Source organism: Physeter macrocephalus, chromosome 8 (genome assembly GCF_002837175.3).
Source record: "Physeter macrocephalus isolate SW-GA chromosome 8, ASM283717v5, whole genome shotgun sequence".
Lineage (NCBI taxonomy): Eukaryota > Metazoa > Chordata > Mammalia > Artiodactyla > Physeteridae > Physeter > Physeter macrocephalus.
The window spans coordinates 116,923,620-116,944,264 of record NC_041221.1 but is presented as its reverse complement, the minus strand read 5'-3'; the positions used below and the strand labels follow the sequence as shown (position 1 = coordinate 116,944,264).

Sequence of the window (20,645 nt, the reverse complement as noted above, 5' to 3'; positions counted from 1 at the left end):
TTGTATTCTTCCATAAAAGTATGGTATTGCTACAAATGTTTAGGACAATGTCTAAAACTTACGGCAGCATTAATTAAAACTGACTTTTAACAATCAGGAAGATCATTCTCCCTTGACTACTTCCCATTATACTTCAGAAAAAAAGATCTTTCAAACAATCCTACCTCAAGAAACAAGAAAAATCTCAAATAAACAGCCTAACATTACACCTAAAGCACTTAGAAAAAGAAGAACAAAAAAACCCCAAACTTAGCAGAAGGAAAGACATCATAAAGATCAGATGAGAAATAAATGAAAAAGAAATGAAGGAAACAATAGCAAAGATCAATAAAACTAAAAGCTGCTTCTTTGAGAAGAGAAACAAAATTGATAAACCACTAGCCAGACTCATCAAGAAAAAAAGGGAGAAGATGCACATCAACAGAATTAGAAATGAAGAAGGAGAAGTAACAACTGACACTGCAGAAATACAAAGGATCATGAGAGATTACTACAAGCAACTATATGCCAATAAAATGGACAACCTGGAAGATGGAAAAAATGGACAGATTCTTAGAAAAGCACAACCTCCTGAGACTGAACCAGGAAGGAATAGAAAATATAAACAGACCATTCACAAGCACTGAAACTGAAACTGTGACTAAAAATCTTCCAACAGATTTGGAAGTTTTAGCCACAGCAATCAGAGAAGAAAAAGAAATAAAAGGAATCCAAATTGGAAAAGAAGAAGTAAATCTGTCACTGTTTGCAGATGACATGATACTCTACATAGAGAATCCCAAAGATGCTACCAGAAAACTACCAGAGCTAATCAATGGATTTCATAAAGTAGCAGGAGATAAAATTAACACACAGAAATCTGTTGCATTTCTATACACTAATGATGAAAAATCTGAAAGAGAAATTGAGGACACATTCCCATCTACCACTGCAACAAAAAGAATAAAATACCTAGGAATAAACCTACCTAAGGAGACACAAGACCTGTATGCAGAAAACTATAGGACACTGATGAAAGAAATTAAAGATAATACAAACAGATGGAGAGATATAACATGTTCTTGGATTGGAAGAAGCAATATTGTGAACATGACAATACTACCCAAAGCAATCTACAGATTCAATGCAATCCCTATCAAACTGCCAACAGCATTTTTCACATAACTAGAACAAAAAATTTCACAATTTATATGGAAACACAAAGGAAAGGATATACAGTGGAGAAAAGACAGCCTCTTCAATAAGTGGTGCTGGGAAAACTGGACAGCTACATGTAAAAGTATGAAATTAGAACACTCCCTAACACCACACACAAGAATAAACTCAAAATGGGTTAAAGACCTAAATGTAAGGCCAGACACTATCAAACTCTTAGAGGAAAACATAGGCAGAACACTCTATGACATAAATCACAGCAAGATCCTTTTTGACCCACCTCCTAGAGTAATGGAAATAAAAACAAAAATAAACAAATGGGACCTAGTGAAACTTAAAAGCTTTTGCACAGCAAAGGAAACCATAAACAAGATGAAAAGACAACCCTCAGAATGGGAGAAAATATTTGCAAATGAAGCAACTGACAAAGGATTAATCTCCAAAATACAAAGGCAGTTCATGCAGCTCAATACCAAAAAAACAAACCCAATCCAAAAACGGGCAGAAGACCTAAAGAGACATTTCTCCAAAGAAGATATACAGATTTCCAACAAACACATGAAAGGATGCTCAACATCACTAATTATTAGAGAAATGCAAATCAAAACTGCAATGAGGTATCCCCTCACACTGGTCAGAATGGCTATCATAAAAAATCTAAAAACAATAAATGCTGGAGAGGGTGTTGAGAAAATGGAACCCTCTTGCACTGTTGGTGGGAATGTAAATTGATACAGCCACTATGGAGAACAGTATGGAGGTTCCTCAACAAACTAAAAATAGAACTACCATACGACCCAGCAATCCCACTACTGGGCATATACCCTGAGAAAACCATAATTCGAAAAGAGTCATGTACCACAATGTTCACTGCAGCACTATTTACAATAACCAGGACATGGAAGCAACCTAAGTGTCCATCGACAGATGAATGGATAAAAAAGATGTGCCACATATATACAATGGAATATTACTCAGCCATAAAAAGAAATGAAATTGAGTTATTTGTAGTGAGGTGGATGGACCTAGAGACTGTCATACAGAGTGAAGTATGTCAGAGAAAAACAAATACTGTATGCTGACACATATATATGGAATAAAAAAAAAATGGTTCTGAAGAACCTAGGGGCAGGACAGGGATTATATGGAATCTAAAAAAAAAAGCTTCTGAAGAACCAAGGGCAGGACAGAAATAAAGATGCAGATGTAGAGAATGGACTTGAGGACACGGGGAGGGGGAAGAGTAAGCTGGGACGAAGTGAGAGAATGACATATACATATATACACTACCAAATGTAAAATAGATAGCTAGTGGGAAGCAGCCACATAGCACAGGGAGATCAGCTCGGTGCTTTGTGTCCACCTAGAGGGGTGGGATAGGGAGGGTGGGAGGGAGATGCAAGAGGGAGGGGATATGGGTATATATGTTTATGTATAGCTGATTCACTTTATTATAAAGCAAAACTAACACACTATTGTAAAGCAATTATACTCCAATAAAGATGTTAAAAATAAATAAATAAATAAAATAAACGTAGATGAAATAATTAGAAAATAAGAGGGTTCCAGAATATGTGGCACCAACATTAATTGTAGGAGGATTTCAGAGAAAGCCAGTATGTGTTTTTATATGGATGAGGGAAAGGGGAGTAGTAAGGGGCTACCTCTAAGGACAAGGTAGAGCTTCCACTGAAGCCGAAAAGACAAAAGAAATTTGAAACGTGAAATAAACAGTGTACATCCATGAAGCAGGAAAATGATACTGCAAGCAGCAGGAAGTAATAAGGAGAAGGCAGCCATACAAAGAAAAGTTCTGCAAAGTATTTATATTTATGAAAGAAATCATGATACAGTAAAAAAAAAAAAAAAAAAGTTAGGGCCTAGGAACTAAGCCTTGAGCCAGGCAGACCTGGGTGTCTATCCCAGCTACACCACTTTCTATGTGGCCATGAGCAAGTTATTTAGGAGACCTGAACATAGATTTTCCTAAACTAAATGTAGAGTTGTTATGCATAGTAGAAATAATGGGATAGCCTGCTTATAGGTACTCGACAACTTTAAGCTGTTATTATTGTTGGTGGTGGTATTTAAATTGCTCGACACAAACCATCAATGTAGTACAAATGATCAGGCCAAAAAGTATCACCCTGGTCAATTGTATTGACAAAAATAATCTGTAAAAAACTTATAAAAGGCTGATTGCATGTCCTTTTAGTATTTTACTGGAGCACTGCTAACAGCCTCACCCCAAAATTACGTAACTCTATAGGGAGATATACTCTGTCTTGTTACTTACTATTAATTAAGCCCAGATTCTGTGACATAAGATGTTAATTTGTGGTTTTTTGTGTGATCAAGATGCACACGATTTCTTTCCAGTAGGAAATATAACCATAACAGATATGGTTTTACTGTTTTATAGGACAATTAACTAGTTTTGTCTCTAACTCAGCAAAATTATTTTAGAATGCTTTCCCTGTTGGACCACATAAACTCTGTTGCTGCAGTTCTCCTTTGAACCAGTTTTATCATCTTGCTAGCTCCCTCGTTAAGGAATTAAATAAATTTTCATCACATTTTCATTTTATATCTGAGAGTCATGCCTTTAATTTTCTGAAGATTATATTCTGACAACAACTTGAATGATGGGTTGAGCCAAAAAGATATGGTTGGTTGGGTTTTCAGAAATGCTATGTAGACAGGCACCAATTTAGCTGAGAATAAAAAACAGAAAATGGCTTCTTTTTGGCAAGAACCGCCATGTTCCAGTAATTCACCAAAATGACCAACACAAAGGGAAAGAGGAGGGGCACCTGCTACATGTTCTCTAGGCCTTTTAGAAAACATGGAGCTGCTCCTTTGGCCACATACATGCGAATCTACAAGAAAGGTGATATAGAAGATATCAAGGGAACGGGCACTGTTCAAAAAGGAATGCCCCACAAATGTTACCATGGCAAAACTGGGAGAGTCTACAATGTTACCCAGCATGCTGTTGGCATCATTGTAAACAAACAAGTTAAGGGCAAGATTCTTGCCAAGAGAATTAATGTGCGTATCGAGGATGTTAAGCACTGTAAGAGCCAAGATAGCTTCCTGAAACGAGTGAAGGGAAATGATCAGAAAAAGAAGGAAGCCAAAGAGAAAGGTACTTGGGTTCAGCTGAAGCGCCAGCCTGCTCCACCCAAGGAAGCACACTTCGTGAGAACCAATGGAAAAGAGCCTGAACTGCTGGAGCCCATTCCCTATGAATTCATGACATGATGGGGGTAAAGAAAATAAAAAAAAACAACATAAAAAACAAGGTACAGAGGCATCTTATTTTCAATTAAAAGTTACCGCTGATTTTTTTTTAAAACTTTCTAAGTTTTATATCATATCCATAGTAATAACCAAAAGAATGCTAGGACGGAACATAATTATAGGATACAGTGAAGAGGGTAACAAAAGAGTGTACCTCTAACTACATTATTCATACCTTGGTTTGGAAATGGATTCTATTTCCTTCCTTCCACATCTCAGTTTGTAGAGTTTGTCCTGGATATACTGGTTTTGCAAAACGAACCTTTAAATAAAATGTGTTTTAGGGTTAAAAATGTTTTAATATGAAACTTTTCCACTTTGCAGGGGGGGTGGAATTTGGGGGGGAGGTTGGAGAGCATAAAAGGAAGAAACAGAGACTGGACTATACTTAAATTCATAAAAATAGTAACATGATACAATTAGTAGAGAAAGGATATAGTTAGTAAAAGTTAATTCTTTGTCTTTCAAAGTATAGAATCAATAAATAGTTTAATCTTGACAAATCAAAACACAAAACAATAATCATATTAAGTAGAGTTATATAGGTAACCACCAGAACAACTTAACAGAAGCAGTTAAAAGTGGCACTAATTAAGTCTGAGGAATAAGTCCTGGGGTGGTTGTATAGGACAGAATAATTACACTTTTTATTTCCTAATTTTCTATACTATTTTATTTGCTCTGTGTACATATTATTGGCTGATTTCTTAAATAATTATAATAATACTATAAAATAGTTATAATAATGAGAATAATCAGTGTTATCAAAGGCAAGATATCAGAAAATAAATTTCCACTGCTGCATGGAGCACAAACTGATAAAAGCTTTTGGAGCTATTTGACACTGCCTTAAAGTTTTGTTTCGTTTTTTTTTTAAGTATATGTCTTTCGATTTATGCAAAACTGTGCAGAGTCAGTTTTCTTTGTAATTTATAATGGATGAAAACTTGAAGCCAACTTAAAAGTGCAAAACTCGGGCTTCCCTGGTGGTGCAGTGGTTGAGAGTCCGCCTGCCGATGCAGGGGATACGGGTTCGTGCCCTGGTCCGGGAGGATCCCACATGCCGCGGAGCGGCTGGGCCCGTGAGCCATGGCTGTTGGGCCTGCGCGCCCGGAGCCTGTGCTCCACAACGGGAGAGGCCACAGCAGTGAGAGGCCCGCGTACCACAAAAAAAAAAAAAAAAAAAAAGTGCAAAACTAGGGCTTCCCTGGTGGTGCAGTGGTTAAGAATCCGCCTGCCAACGCAGGGGACACGGGTTCGAGCCCTGGTCCGGGAAGATCCCACATGCCGTGGAGCAACTAAGCCCGTGCACCACAACTACTGAGCCTGTGCTCTAGAGCCCGTGAGCCACAACTACTGAGCCCACGTGCTATTACTGCTGAAGCCCGCACACCTAGAGCCTGTGCTCCGCAGCAAAAGAAGCCACCGCAATGAGAAGCTCACGCACTGCAATGAAGAGTAGCCCCCGCTCGCCGCAACTAGAGAAAGCCCACACACAGCAAGGAAGACCCAATGCAGCCAAAAATAAATAAATTTAAAGTGACCACACACACAAAAAAAGTGCAAAACTAAAATCAATATGCAGCCAACATACTGATATAGGTGCATGTTTATTAGAGTTCAAATGCAGTCACTTAACATTTTCAATTAAATTAAGGCAAGTTATAAAACAGTAAAAAATGAATAAATAAATTTTTAAAGGTAAATCTTGAGTTTTTGTTAAGGCATATATGCTGATATATGTATGTTCCTAACTAATTTATAAAACAATCAAATTAATCTGTTAAAAGTATAACTGTATATAATATCCTTCACGATGCATGTGTAATAGAGGCATTTATAGCTACAAAAAGAAAACTTGCTGATTGCCAAGTCAATGAAATAATAAAAATAATAACTTCAGTATAGTACCTATTTTTAAATGAAGTCACTAAGACTCCTCTAAAACTAAAAAGGAACAAGTAGTTAAATTATTAATAATTTACAGACACCTTAATTGCTTTGAATCTCGACACGTCATTATCTGCAAACTGCTGTAAAACATGCCTGGCAGAAAATCCAAATGTACATAATCCATGTAATATGGGCTTGTCAAAACCTAAAAATGAGAGAGAGAATTTAGTTAGATAAAGGCACGTTTCATGTTTAAAAACCAAGAACAGTTCATTCAGGACTTCAAAAATACATTTTTAAACTGCATTAGCCTGAATCATACCATCTATTTTAACACATTATTGACCGGGGAGATTTTTGCAGAAACTAACGCCTATGGCATTAATACGTCTCCGGTCAATAATGTGTTAAGAAACATGGAAAATATTTTATAAATAATACTTCCTGGGGAAAAAATTATAAAATAAACAAAAAAAGAAAAAAAAAGAAAGGAATGTCAGAGATCTGGGGACACAAATAATTATTTTGTTTAGCTTTGGTTGTAACCATGAAGTCATCCACAGTGATTTCAATATCCATGTATGTAGATGATCCTTCTTCAACCTTTCAGTTCTTTGCTCTCCCTTCCAACGGCCTTGACCTTCATGATAACTAAGATACCCATCCCCATGGTCCTATCCTAGACCTTGCACTAGCAGGAGCTACCTTCCACCATAATCTGAATTTCACGTACACCATTTTCTGAACACTACTTCTCACCTTTCCATGTCCTTTGCATAAACATATTAGAAAAGGGCTATATTTAAATGTTACTCAAACTTCCAGTCATAAGTAGCAACATCTTTAAGTATTATTTAGATAACTGAGCTAATATTTTCATTGGCTCACATTATTAGCAACTCACCTGCTAAGTTAGCAAAGTCAGGATCAATGTGTAAGGGATTCCAGTCTCCACTGAGGCGGTACAAAGCAGCCTGTGGAGAAAGAATTATAAAAGAAACCAGCACCCAGTGCCTTCTTAGAATACATTAAAATAAAATCAGGAAATATGGCTGGTTACTGCATAAGAAATGCATTATAATATACCTAACAGTAGCTTTGATTAAGAAATAACTATTTCTAACAAAAAAAGATTAAGTGTAAGTCAAATGCTTTTTGTAACACCTGCCACTGAAATCAGAAGGGGTGAGGACTGTCAAATAATAGGAAGGGGAACCAAGAACTACGTCTAGGAACAACACTGGTTACCACTGCCTAAGGAGAAATTCACAAAAAGGAATCCATCAATCTACTCTCATTAAAACACAATGAAGGGCTTCCCTAGTGGCGCACTGGTTAAGAATCCACCTGCCAATGCAGGGGACACGGGTTTGATCCCTGGTCTGGGAAGATCCCACATGCCACAGAGCAACTAAACCCATGCTCCACAACTACTGAGCCTGCACTCTAGAGCCCGCGAGCCACAACTACTGAAGCCCAAGCACCTCAACTACTGAAGCCCGCATGCCCTAGAGCCCGCGCTCCGCAACAAAGGGAAGCCACCACAATGAGAAGCCCGTGCACCACAACAAAGAGTAGCCCCCGCTCGCCACAACTAGAGGAAAGCCCGCGCACAGCAACGAAGACCCAAGGCAGCCAAAAATTAATTAATTAATTAATTTTTTAAAAAAGAAAAGAAAAGAAATAAACATTTTAAAAAAACACAATGAAGATAAGGTGTAAATGTTTAAAGCCTCTTCTAACCAAGCAAAATTTATGCCAACTTTCTTAATGGGGTGTTTTAAATTGAAGCCTGTAACCCAATACTAGACATATAAACATCACACACTTCTCACAAACTTTCATTCTACTGGGTACACTAAATCCTGAGATCAGCTCATCCTGCAAAAAAACAGACTAATAACTTGCCATTAAGATTATATTCCTGCTTACTCCAGATCTTCACATCACTTCTGTACTTAGATAAGGCAGAATTAGCAGAAAGATATAGATAACGCAGAATTAGCAGAAAGATATAGATAACAATAGGAAAAAAGTCACCATACTTCCCAGCATTTAAATTGTGCATTGGTCAAACGAGAGAGTACTTTTCAGTACTGAAGGGAAGAAATTCACAAAAGAGCTAACAGTAAGTATTTAATGTATCTGTGTATTAACTTTGGGGCTGCCTCTAGACTTCTTTTTCTTATCAATTGCTAGGTCAAGCTTTCCAAGACTATTAAAACGTTGTGTAGAGACTCACCATGACAGCATACCTGACTTTCTTAATGAGTTTTTGTTGTTTTTATTTATTGATTATTCTTTTTTAACAAATTTTATTTACAGAAAATAACATCTATAATTCACAGGAAAATGTTTACTTTTTAATATGCTTTGTACAATTTTAATAAGCTGTTTCTCTTTCCCATCACTCTATATGATAGTTTTCTAAATTATTCACTTTTTTAATGACAGTATTTTTTCCCTTTATATGGCTTCTAAAAATAATTAAATCAAATCAACAATTATCAAATAGATGTGACTTAAGATTCTGTATAAGATGGTAGAGGATTAAATGATAAATTTTAGAAAGCACTTTAAAAAAAATAAAACACTAGGCAAATATACATCATCATGTTGCATACAAATGGAAAAAAAATGACGAATTTCAGGGCCCAAAGGGGAAGGTGTCAAACACATAATAGATCATGGGCTTTGGCACCAGACAGACCTAGGTTCAAATCCAGCTCTGCCATTAGTGGGCAATTTTCTTTATCACCCTAAGCCTCAATCTTCTCATTTAAAAAACTGAGAGGCTAATCAAACTCTTACAGAGCATTATTCTTGATAAATATTAATACCTCAATAAATGTGAACTATTATCATTATTTTAAAAGATTTCAGCAACAGTATAAGACAATCAAGTTTTTAAGATTAGTGCCAGTGTTCTTACTCCACAGATATCATTCCTATAAATGAAAAGGAACAACTCTTCTAAAGAAATCATATTAAAGGAATATGAAAATTTTCATATTATTTCAATGACAGCATTGCTTCCAACAGAAGGCAGAATTAGCAAAGACATAAAAGATCTATCATGAGAAATGACTAAAGTCAACTGATTGGATGTTTGACTAAATTCAATCATAATGCAAAATAACCATCCTCCAAACAATAAAGAACACTATCAAGGTTTATTTTCTGAATATCTTAAAGGACTTTCATATTTCAGAAGAAAAGCAAAAAGCTTCATGTTTTGTTCTGTTTCATTTCTGCCTAGATGTAAAAATCACTAAAATTCACACATACAAACTAAGAAAAATAGCTCTATATTGTCTTACTTGAGTATTAAATATAAGTGGGAAGATCTTCCATATATGAGTAAATTAGTTCTTAGTTTTATTTATTTAAAGTGTACCAGTAGGGACTTCCCTAGTCGTCCAGTGGTTAAGAATCCACCTTCCAGTGCAGGGGACATGGGTTTGATCCCTGATCAGGGAACTAATACCCCACATGCCAAGGGGCAACTAGGCCCTTGCGCCACAACCACTGAGCGCATGCCCTCTAGAGCCCACGCACCACAAATAGAAAGCCCACACGCCACAACTACTGAACCCACACACTCTGGAGCCTGCGCACCACAACTAGAGAGCCTGCGCGCCACAACTATTGAGCCCACGCGCCACAACTAGAGAGCCCACATGCCGCGGTGAAAGATTCCACATGCCGCAATGAAGACCCAGCATGCCACAACTAAGACCCAATGCAGCCAAATAAATAAGTAAATTTTTTTAAGTGTGCCATTAAGTTAAACTAAATGCTAAATAAAAAGGGTCAGGAATTAGTTCTTCCCAAATCCTCACATCCCCTAAAAAAGCAAACAGATCAACAAGAAAAACAAGTAAAACTACACAGATCCCAGGCCTACAGTGTTACTAGAAGAGAAAAACCACAAACTTCAAATTCCTATAAGTAGAAAAATAAACACCTATATCCAGCAGCACTGTCTCTGAGCACCCTCTCAAAACTACTAGAGAGAGTGGTAGGGGTGGGGAGGGGGAGTATAGCAGAAGCTCATGGAAGAGAAAAAAGGAAACAAAGAAAAATCACTTCAAGACACAGACAGTCTACCTCGAGGACAAAAATACTGAGAAGAATCCTGGAAGATTAGAATACTGACTACCGAGAAAAGAATTAAAAGTGCACAGGCCTCCAAATGGCAGTCCTAGAAAGGCAATACTTCTGAGGAAGAAGAGGATAAAACAAAGATGTCCCCTTCGAAGACTGAATGGTGAAGAAAAAGAAGCAAGAGGGGAAATTTATGATCCTGCAGGATAAAGAGAACAAAAAAAAATTTAATAAAACACTTCCCCACTATGCCCTACTCCAAAAAGCCATCCATTAAAGAAAAGGCACTTTGCTATACTGACAGAAGATGACAATCTTGAATTTCTTTAAGAAAGAATCTTGTAAACTGTCCCAAACTACTAACTTTACCTACAAAATGCATATAGGTAAGTAATCTCCATCTGTACAAAGCTACAATAAGACTAAAAAAGAAAATAAGAACCAAAACATTATAATAAATAAAATTTTCCCCAAAAAAACAACTAGCAAACAGAAGAAAATGATAACACAATACGCAAGCATTTGGGGATAGGAAATAAACATCTTGAATCTGAAATTCAAAAACCAAGAATATAAATGGACAACAAACATGAAGAAATGAAGGAAGAGAGGATTAAACTTGGGAAAGAAATAAAAGAAAAATCAAAATCATATCAGAAATTGAAGGCTAAATTATAATGTTCCCAAAGGAGAACATATTCAAACAAAATTTTAATAAGGGGCATAGAAGGAAAAGAAGAAAAAAATCAAGAGAACGGAAATGAGATTAATAAAGAACTAAAAAAGGAAAGAGAGAAAATGGTTGGAAGAAAGATAGAAAAAGATCCAATGTACATAAAGAGTACCTGAAGAAATAAAAATAAAACAATGAATAAGAACTAATATTTAAAATTATAACCCTAGAAAACTTTTTGAAAATAAAAGATCTGAATACACATATTAAAAAGGCCCACCAGGTACATGGAAAAGTGACCTGGAATGAGCAACACTGAGACTTATCCTAGTAAAACTATTAGATTTTTAAAGATAAAGGGAAAAAAAATCCTAAAGCCCTCAAGGATAAAGATCAAGTAAATAAGAGGAAGATAATGACTGGCATCAGACTTCTAAACAGCAATATAGAAAGCCAGGCAACAATGGAACACCATTTTAAGAAACTCAAGATTTCATATCCAGCCAAGCTGTCTTTCAAGTATCCAGGGTATAGAAAAATAGCTTTAAATACATAGGAACCGGACTTCCCTGGTGGCGCAGTGTTTAAGAATCCGCCTGCCAATGCAGGGGACATGGGTTCAAGCCATGGTCCAGGAAGATCCCACGTGCCACGGAGCAACTAAGCCCGTGCGCCACAACTACTGAGCTTGTGTTCTAGAGCCCGCGAGCCACAACTACTGAGCCCATGTGCCACAACTACTGAAGCCCTCACGCCTAGAGCCCGTGCCCCGAAACAAAGAGAAACCACCACAATGAGAAGCCCGCGCACCACAACAAAGAGTAGCCCCCACTCGCTGCAACTAGAGAAAGCCCATGCGCAGTGACGAAGACCCAATGCAGCCAAAAATAAATAAATAAATTTATTTTTAAAATAATAATAAAATAAATAAATAAATACATAGGAAGCAAAGGAATACTATACACGGGGCCTTCTTGGGGAACCTACCACAGGAGGAGCTTTATCCAACCAGGAGATATTGGAGAACCTTTGGCAAAAGGATTGATATATATTCAATTGCAAATCTAAGACTAAAACAAAGGTGGGGAAGAGGGAAGAATAATATATAAATGTTAAAATGTTCTGAAAAAGTAAAATTAATGCATTCCCCAAAATGGGAACTATAAGGGAAAGAGAAACGAGAAAATAAAATAGGCTCTTTAGTTGTTAGAAACAAGTAGGAAACAAAGCACAGCAATAAAAACTGAAAAAACAAATAGTAATAAATGAGAAAAGTGGGCACTATGGGCATATAAAAAGGTATAGGACTTCCACTTCCGGCCTAGATGGAATAAGTGGAATGAACTTACTCTTCCACTGTAAACAATTAGGAAAAAAAAAAAATTTTTGAGTGGGCGAGGAAGATACTGTTCTTAGACATTGGACAGTAGGCAGAACAGGATTATGATTCTTGATAGAAAAGAAACAAACATGATGGACTCTACAATGGCCACAGCGCTCTGCCTGACAACACTTTCTAGACTGCAGTGCAAAAAGGGAAACCGAAACATAGCAAAACAGTCTCAAAGAGTTAAGGAGATAAAGATCCGAGTTCTGGGAGAATGAGCAGCTGGAATGTAGGTGTACTGAAAAGGAGGAAGCTACCCAGCAAACAGTTCCAGAAATTTAAATAGAAGTCCCCTTGAAGGCCACAGAGAAAGGCCCTGGAAGATGAGACACCACATGAAGAAGAAGCCAGGTGGAGATGAGAGGCACGGCAGCCAACAGGGAGCACTAAGACCCTGCACTTGTGAAAGAGCCATCCTGGACTTTCCTGCCCCACCCAGCTGCCATCTGAGAACAGCTACATGAGTGACAGCCAACACCATTTGTAGCACAAGGACCGCCCAGGCAACCCAGAGTCATGCAAAATAATAAATCACTGTTTCAAAACAAAATTTTAAAAGTACTTATAAATACACATGGTAATATAATAAAGAATTATATTTTAATGGATAGTATAATCAATATTCCAAAGATTATCTTTATTTAACAATGATGGTAGCTAAAATCCTAATTGTGAGAATAAGCAGTATGAGATATGTATCTGGGGAAACTAAAGATACTTGTTTTCATTCTCCTCAAATACAAAGCCTGACACCTGTTACCTATTTATTCTTTGGTCTTTCTAGATTATTGGGGATGAATTTTCTCTTTATTAATTATGAAAAACCATGAAGTATACTTGTAATAGCATACCAGTTTGAAGATGAAGAAATTTTCCTAAAGACATGAAAAACAAAATATTCCAGAAGTGATATTGGTAGAGCGATGGTTGCCAGCCTCCCTACTGATTGAAAAGTTACTTATTTAATTTAAATACCTGGTACAAAGTTTATGCTATAACAACATAATCTGTTCCATTTCCATTTCTCCTTAAAGGTCTGTTCGTCCACAATCATCTCCTACCACTCTCCAGTGTGAATGCTCTAATTCTTACTCCTTGTACATACATCATGCTCTTTTCTGCTATCATTACTAAGCTCTTATCTCCTTCCAGGCCATACTGCAAGCCTTATATCCCTGGTAAGAGAGAACATCTATACACCATTTTAGTTCAGAAGTCCCATCTTTCCTACCAAACTCTTCTGTATGTCATTCTCTAATGAGTAGCCCATCTCAGAATGTCTACAGCACTTACTCCACAATTCAAAGCCTTGTATTTAATCATTCGTTGCTTAGAATAGGTGCCCTAGAACTTAAGACATCTACACCTTATATCTAAGTGTCCTTTCAGTTCCTTGTCAATAGATGACACTTCTTCTACTTGATTTGTAACTCCTATAGCACAGATCCAATTTAAAACAGCCCACAAATCCCCTGAAATTTATGCAGTTTAATGCAAAATGTTTTTGAAGAAACAGTTGGTAGTTTTTATCATATTCTCGAGTGACCATATGATACAAATGGTCAGGAATCTCTGTCAAATGATGGGTGTCCATTATTTATACAAAAACTATTTGTTAACTTATAAACTCTCCTTTGTCACACAGCAAAATACTCAAGTCTGCTAAAAGCTAACAAAAAGTTCTATTCATCTGAAAAAAGAAAAAAAGAAAATCTTTCTGCTTACTGTATAAAGAAATTCAAGCCATGGAAACTATTCAGCTTTTCTTATCTACAGCAGATACATTTTATTATTTCAGTAACACAAGAATAATAATGGAGCATTTCTGGGTTTCCTGAACCATGAAAACATGAAGTCTTCTGTTCTTTAGTGTGCTAATAAAATTAATTTCACAATGAAGCTTTAATTAAACATGAGTGCTCTCTTAAGAAACTGATAAGAAATAGGGATGGGAAGAACATTTAAAGGCAAAAACTAATCTGAGGTAGAAAGTATTGTTCTATCACCCAATTATATAGTGTATAAAAAAATACAATTAATATGTTCCAAACTTAATTCTTTCTGGCTCATGAAATTATATTCCTATTTGCCAGCACACATAAATCCTGGAGAAGTTCTCATATCAAGTATATCAAAAATAGTATCAAAAAATAAGTGAATTTTACAAATAATGTGCTGTCATTACCTGCTTATTCACAGCATAACTTCAGAGCTTTACATATTCTGTTCTATATCTGCATGGTTAGTATTCTGGCCATCTTAGGGAAGAATCTTCAGGTCTCCCAAAAACAAAGTTGCTTTTCTCATCTTTATGTTCACCTTTTGTTTCTTAGATAAATCTTTGCATGCTTACAGAATTTGTTAACTGACAGGGCATTTTAACTCCTCCATCAGAAAACATATTAAATAATATGTCAAACAAAAATAAATATGTCATAAATATGTCAAACAAAAGAGATTAAATCATCTACTCCTTCTCAGATGCTTTATTGTACCTGTCCACTAAAGTTAGCATAAAATAATCTCTCTCGAAGGAATGTTGCTCAGTTTTCTTTTCCAATAGAACAAAGGATAACTGAAATTTGCCTTTCATTTTATCCTGCTCTCTCAGGCTTTAATGAAATTCTTCACTACTAAGCTAGGCAGTCTCCTTAAGGCAAGCAGTCCATTGCCAACAAAGCATGATGCTTTTTCAATTGACTAATGAAAAGCCATTTTACATTTCTTTTTTGATACCTAGTGGAGAAAAAGCTGCTAAGTAAAAATTCAGAAAGAACGAATTTCAACTACAGAAATATGCCGTTATTTTTATTACGCAGAAGAACACAGCCACTACTTATGGACTCACAAAATTACAGGGTATCAGAGTTATAAATCAAAAAGTGTCAGGAGTCAGGTGGCTTTATCACTTTTCAAAAATACATTCTTACCTGATTAAGTGAGGTGGTATCTGTAAGTACAGCATCAGGAGGTCTATTAGGTATGGCTACAGCTACCTGAGATCAAAAAACATTACACGTTAAATAATAACAAAATAATTGTTACTCTCTTTACCCAAACTGATATTTGATAAACAACCATGTTTCAATATACAATCATCCCTCAGTTTCCAAGGGTGATTGGTTCCAGGACCCCTTCATGGATACCAAGATCTGCAGATGCTCAAATCCCTTATAATGGTGTAGTATTTGCATATAATCTATGCACGTCCTCCCATATACTTGGGAGGATGTGCATATATTACTTATAATACCTAATACAATGTAAATGCTGTGTAAATAGTTTGGGAACTTTCTGGAATTTTTTTTTCTGAATATTTTTGATCCACGGTTGGTTCAATCTGCAGATGACAAACCTGTGGATACAGAACCCACAGATATGGAGGGCTGACTGTAACAAAATCTGCAAGCTGGATAAAAAGTTTATTTTAATATTTTATTTTCAGCACATAATGACATTTAAAATTTCATAACTGCTAGCTTCATCTACATTAAAATTTCCCTGAAATGACCTTGTTTAATGAAAGGAATTATATAACCAGATCCATTCTCTAGGCCACAAAGGAGAAAAAGGTAAAGACTCTTTTCCCAATGCAAAAGATGACAGTAACTGTAAGAATTAGACAAACAATTCACATCTATATTGATTTAATCTTTAAATGCACTTTACTAAGGGTGTGGATCTCTTTGCATTTATTTTTTTTTAATTTTTATTGGAGTATAGTTGATTTACAATGTTGTGTTAATTTCAGGTGTACAGAAAAGTGAATCAGTTATATATATATATATATATATATATATATATATACACACACACACATATATCTCCACTCTTTTTTAGATTCCTTTCCCATACAGGTCCTTACAGAGTATTGAGTAGAGTTCCCTGTGCTATACAGTTAAGTCCTTATTAGTTACTTGTTTTATATATAGTAGTATGTATATGTCAATCCCAATCTCCCAAATTATCACTCCCCCACCATTTCCCCCCTGGTAACTATAAGTTTGTTTTCTACATCTGTGACTCTGCTTCTGTTTTGTAAAGAAGTTCATTTGTATCATTTTTTTCAGATTCTGCATATAATTGATATCATATGATATTTGTCTTTATCTGACTTACTTCACTCAGTATGGCAGTCTCTAGGTCCATCCATGTTCCTGCAAATTGCATTATTTCATTCTTCTTTATGGCTGAGTAATATTCCATTGTATATATGTACCACATCTTCTTTACCCATTCCTCTTTTTTTTAATGCATAAATCTTTTTTTTAATACATTTATTTATTTATTTTTTTATTTTTTGGCTGTGTTGGATCTTTGTTGCTGTGTGTGGGCTTTCTCTAGTTGCAGTGAGTGGGGGCTACTCTTCATTGCAGTGTGCAGGCTTCTCATTGCGGTGTCTTTTCTTGCTGCGGAGCACAGGCTCTAGGCGCGCAGGCTTCAGTAGTTGTGGCACGTGGACTCAGTAGTTGTGGATCGCGGGTGTTAGAGCGCAGACTCAGTAGTTGTGCCGCACGGGCTTAGTTGCTCCACGGCATGTCGGATCTTCCCAGACTGGGACTTGAACCTGTGTCCCCTGAATTGGCAGGCGGATTCTTAACCACTACACCACCAGGGAAGCCCCTATTCCTCTGCTGATGGACATTTAGATTGCCTCCATATCCTGGCTATTGTAAACAGTGCTGCTATGAACATTGGGGTGTGTGGTTTTCTCCAGATGTATGCCCAGTAGTGGGACTGCTGGATCATATGCTAACTCTATTTTTAGTTTCTTAAGGAACCTCCATACTGTTCTCTGTAGTGGCTGTATCAATTTACATTCCCACCAACAGTGCAAAAGGGTTCCCTTTTCTCCACATCCTCTCCAGCATTTATTGTTTGTAGATTTTTTGATGACGGCCATTCTAACCAGTGTGAGGTGATAACTCATAGTTTTGATTTGCATTTCTCTAATAATTAGTGATGTTGAGCATGTTTTCATGTGCTTTTTGGCCATCTATATGTCTTCTTTGGAGAAATGTCTATTTAGATCTTCCTCTTTGCACTTATATCCTAATTGGAGCAGTTGAACTTCTTGGATGTGTAGATAAACGTTTTTCATCAATGCCACTGTTCCTTCAATTATTTTTTCTGCTTCTTTCTCTCTCTTCTCCTTCTGGTATGCCCACTACATAAAAGCTGGTGTACTTCATGGTATTTCACATTTCTCTGAACCTCTTCATTCTTTCTCTTCACCTTTTTTCTTTCTGTTCTTCAGACAGAGATAGATCGATCTTCAAGCTTTTTTATTTTAATTCTGCCACTTCAAATCTACTGTTGAGACCCTCTAGTAAATACTTCACTTCAGTTATTGTACTTTCAGTTCCAGAACTACTTCTATTTGGTTCTTTTTTTATATAATTTCTATTTATTGATTTCGTTCTCTTTTTTTTTTTTTTTTCCTGAGCCACAACATGCAGCTTGCAGGATCTTAGTTCCTCAACCAGGGACCGAACCCACGCCCCCTGCAGTGGACGTGCGGAGTGCTAACCATTGGACCACCGGGGAATTCCCCAATTTTTCTCTATTTGATGAGACATTGTCATCATACTTTACTTCTTTACACACTTTACTTCTTTAAGCATGGTTTCCTTTAGTTCTTTGACTATATTTACAATAAATGCTTTGAAGTCTTTTCCTATTAAGTCTTCTCAAAAGCAATCTCTGTTGCCTGTTTTGTTTTGCTTTGTTTTTTCCTATATATGGGTCATACTCTTTTATTTCTTTCAGATCTTGTAATTTTTTGTTGATAACTGGATACTTTAGATAATATATTGCAGCCACTCTGGATACTGAGACCCCTTTCCCCTTCCAGGGCTTGTTGTTATTGTTAACTTGTTTATTTGTTTAGTGACTTGGCTAGACTATTTTAGTTAAGTATATTCCCCCACAGTGTGCAGACTCTGATGATGCTCCTCAGAGGGTACAGCCTTGGGCAAGCACAGTCAGCCTGGGATGACAGTGGTTTTAGCAGGGCTCTGTGTGACTGTCTCTCCCTGATCTCGCTGTTAAACTGTCTATCCAGCTGCTCGGCTTCACAAATTGCCAGATGACTGTTCTATTATTTTCAACAGTGCCCTGGGGCATAAATTGTTCCACAATCTGATCCAATTAAAGTCAGGCCTTTTTGCAGGTGTAGTCTTTGAGGCCAGTCTTTGAGGTTTTTTATGATCCCATGACGACTCTTCTTAGCTGTCTCTTTCCATGGTTCTCTCTGGCAAACTTCTAGTTGGACTAGTTTAGTTTACTGCTTTCATGGAGCTACCAGCCTCCTCCTTGATTATCAATAAAGTAACCTTGTTTTTGAAACCACCCTTACTTTTGAGCTTCCAAATACTTGGTACCAAAATGAGCCAGTTTCCGTGGGAAGAGCTTCAGAGCTCTCTATTATTACGGCCTGCCTTGCCCCCCAGGCAAAACCTCTGTACCACTGCAACGGACATGTGGGCAAGGATAGTGGCCCACTTCTCTCCAAGTGACATCCTCACTTTACAAGAAGAGTCCTAAGCAGAGGTAGGAGCTTCTGGTCTTCTCAGCTTGCCTCTAGCAGCAGGGGACCACCACCCTATGAGCAGGCTGGGCAAGAGTTATCAGGGCCCTAGTGTTCTCACCCTGCCACAGTGGAACACAGTCTCCATCCTACAAGTAGGGGCGGGGTGGAGGAAGACAGCCCCGTAACTCTCAGCCATTTTTACCTGGGAATTGAGCTTCTGCAACACAAGCTGGGGCTGGGGAGCCGGGGTGGGGTAATAGGAAAAATGAGGGGGCTGCTCCTCCTAGGAAGACAGTGCAGCCCTATTCTGGGAACTGAGGGCAGAGGTAAAAGCTAGGTTAAATTGATGTAAAATCCAATTTACAAAATATTTTTAGGGAAAAAAAATATGTTTTTGGATAGAATTTGAGAACTAAAGAGTAACTAGAATTGTTTTATACAAGAGAAATGCTCAAGTCATTTAATAAATGATGATTTGCATTTGTACAAGGATCACTTGTATGTGTTAGGTTTTTCTAAAGAGTTTTGGATGCAGGCAAAGTTTGCATAAGAAAGCAAAGATATTCCCATAGTTACCTCAGCTACATTACACTTAGGTCAGCCAGACTTTTCTATATATAACATATGTTATATATTAAAATATACAAATATAAACAGCATTTCTAATCCAAGGAACACATTCTGATTCAAAGAAGTGTGGATTACTGAAGCCCTACTCTATGAAATTACACATATTGTAAGTTCAAAATACAGATAAGGATCCTTAATGACACATGTATCTCACATATGAAGTCATGGCCTACCTTAGCTTTGTCTGATGTCCGTTTTCCACCAAAGCCTCCAGAGCCAACAACAAAGATGGAGAACTGATTATAACATATAAGTTCCTCCCCAGAATAAGAGTAGACTGAAAAGTAAATGAAAGAAAAAAAGAAAAGAGGTTATTACCAAAAGACATAACTAGTTACCCAATATATGATCAATAATCCTTTTAAAAGTTTCAGAAACAAAATCCAATTACTAAAAGGCTTTGCAATTTAAAGACACCCAAGTTTGGGATACAGAGCACTCATTTTAATCATTCACTACCGGTCTCTGGAAGGCAGAGAGAAGAGGATCGTGACTAATCCTTTCTTGACTATGAAACAGCAGTTCATCTCACCTCTTCTTAAAGTTCCCCAACTGCCTTTCGAATTTCAATTCTCTCCTTCTCAAACCTTTCAAACAATTCCACTATAAAATGCAGACTAACACACATGAAAAGATGCTCATCATCGCTAATTATTAGAGAAATGCAAATCAAAACTACAAAAAGGTACCACCTCATACTGGTCAGAATGACCATTATTAAAGTCTACAAATAACAAATGCTGGAGAGGGTGTGGAGAAAAGGGAACCCTCCTACACTGTTGGTAGGAATGTAAATTGGTACAGCTACTATGGAAAACAGTATGGAGGTTCCTCCAAAAACGAAAAATAGAATTGCCATATGATCCAGCAATCCCACTCCTAGGCATATATCCAGACAAAACTATAATTCAAAAAGATGCATGCACCCCTATGTTCATAGCAACACTATTTACAATAGCCAAGAC

At 36.9% G+C, this 20,645-nt stretch overlaps 2 protein-coding genes across 2 annotated transcripts in view; one reads left to right on the top strand and one right to left on the bottom strand.

Moving 5' to 3' along the window:
- The window catches only part of HSD17B4 (hydroxysteroid 17-beta dehydrogenase 4), a 90,953-nt gene that overhangs the window by 21,945 nt on the left and 48,363 nt on the right, over positions 1-20,645 (bottom strand). The window contains exons 16-20 of the mRNA XM_007119311.3: positions 19,854-19,957; positions 15,449-15,514; positions 7,256-7,325; positions 6,450-6,556; positions 4,634-4,720 (exon numbers count right to left, since the gene is read on the bottom strand). Of these exons, the coding sequence (XP_007119373.1) occupies positions 4,634-4,720; positions 6,450-6,556; positions 7,256-7,325; positions 15,449-15,514; positions 19,854-19,957 (434 nt within the window). The remainder of the gene's footprint in view (positions 1-4,633; positions 4,721-6,449; positions 6,557-7,255; positions 7,326-15,448; positions 15,515-19,853; positions 19,958-20,645) is intronic.
- LOC112064325 (60S ribosomal protein L21-like) lies at positions 3,914-4,433 on the top strand. The gene has a single exon (XM_055086728.1). It carries the CDS (start codon positions 3,937-3,939, stop codon positions 4,417-4,419), a length of 483 nt encoding a protein of 160 aa, XP_054942703.1. The 5' UTR covers positions 3,914-3,936; the 3' UTR covers positions 4,420-4,433.

Bases quoted from the DNA above. Each gene is read 5' to 3' on its own strand.
- LOC112064325 (XM_055086728.1), top strand. From the start codon at position 3,937: ATGACCAACACAAAGGGAAAGAGGAGGGGCACCTGCTACATGTTCTCT.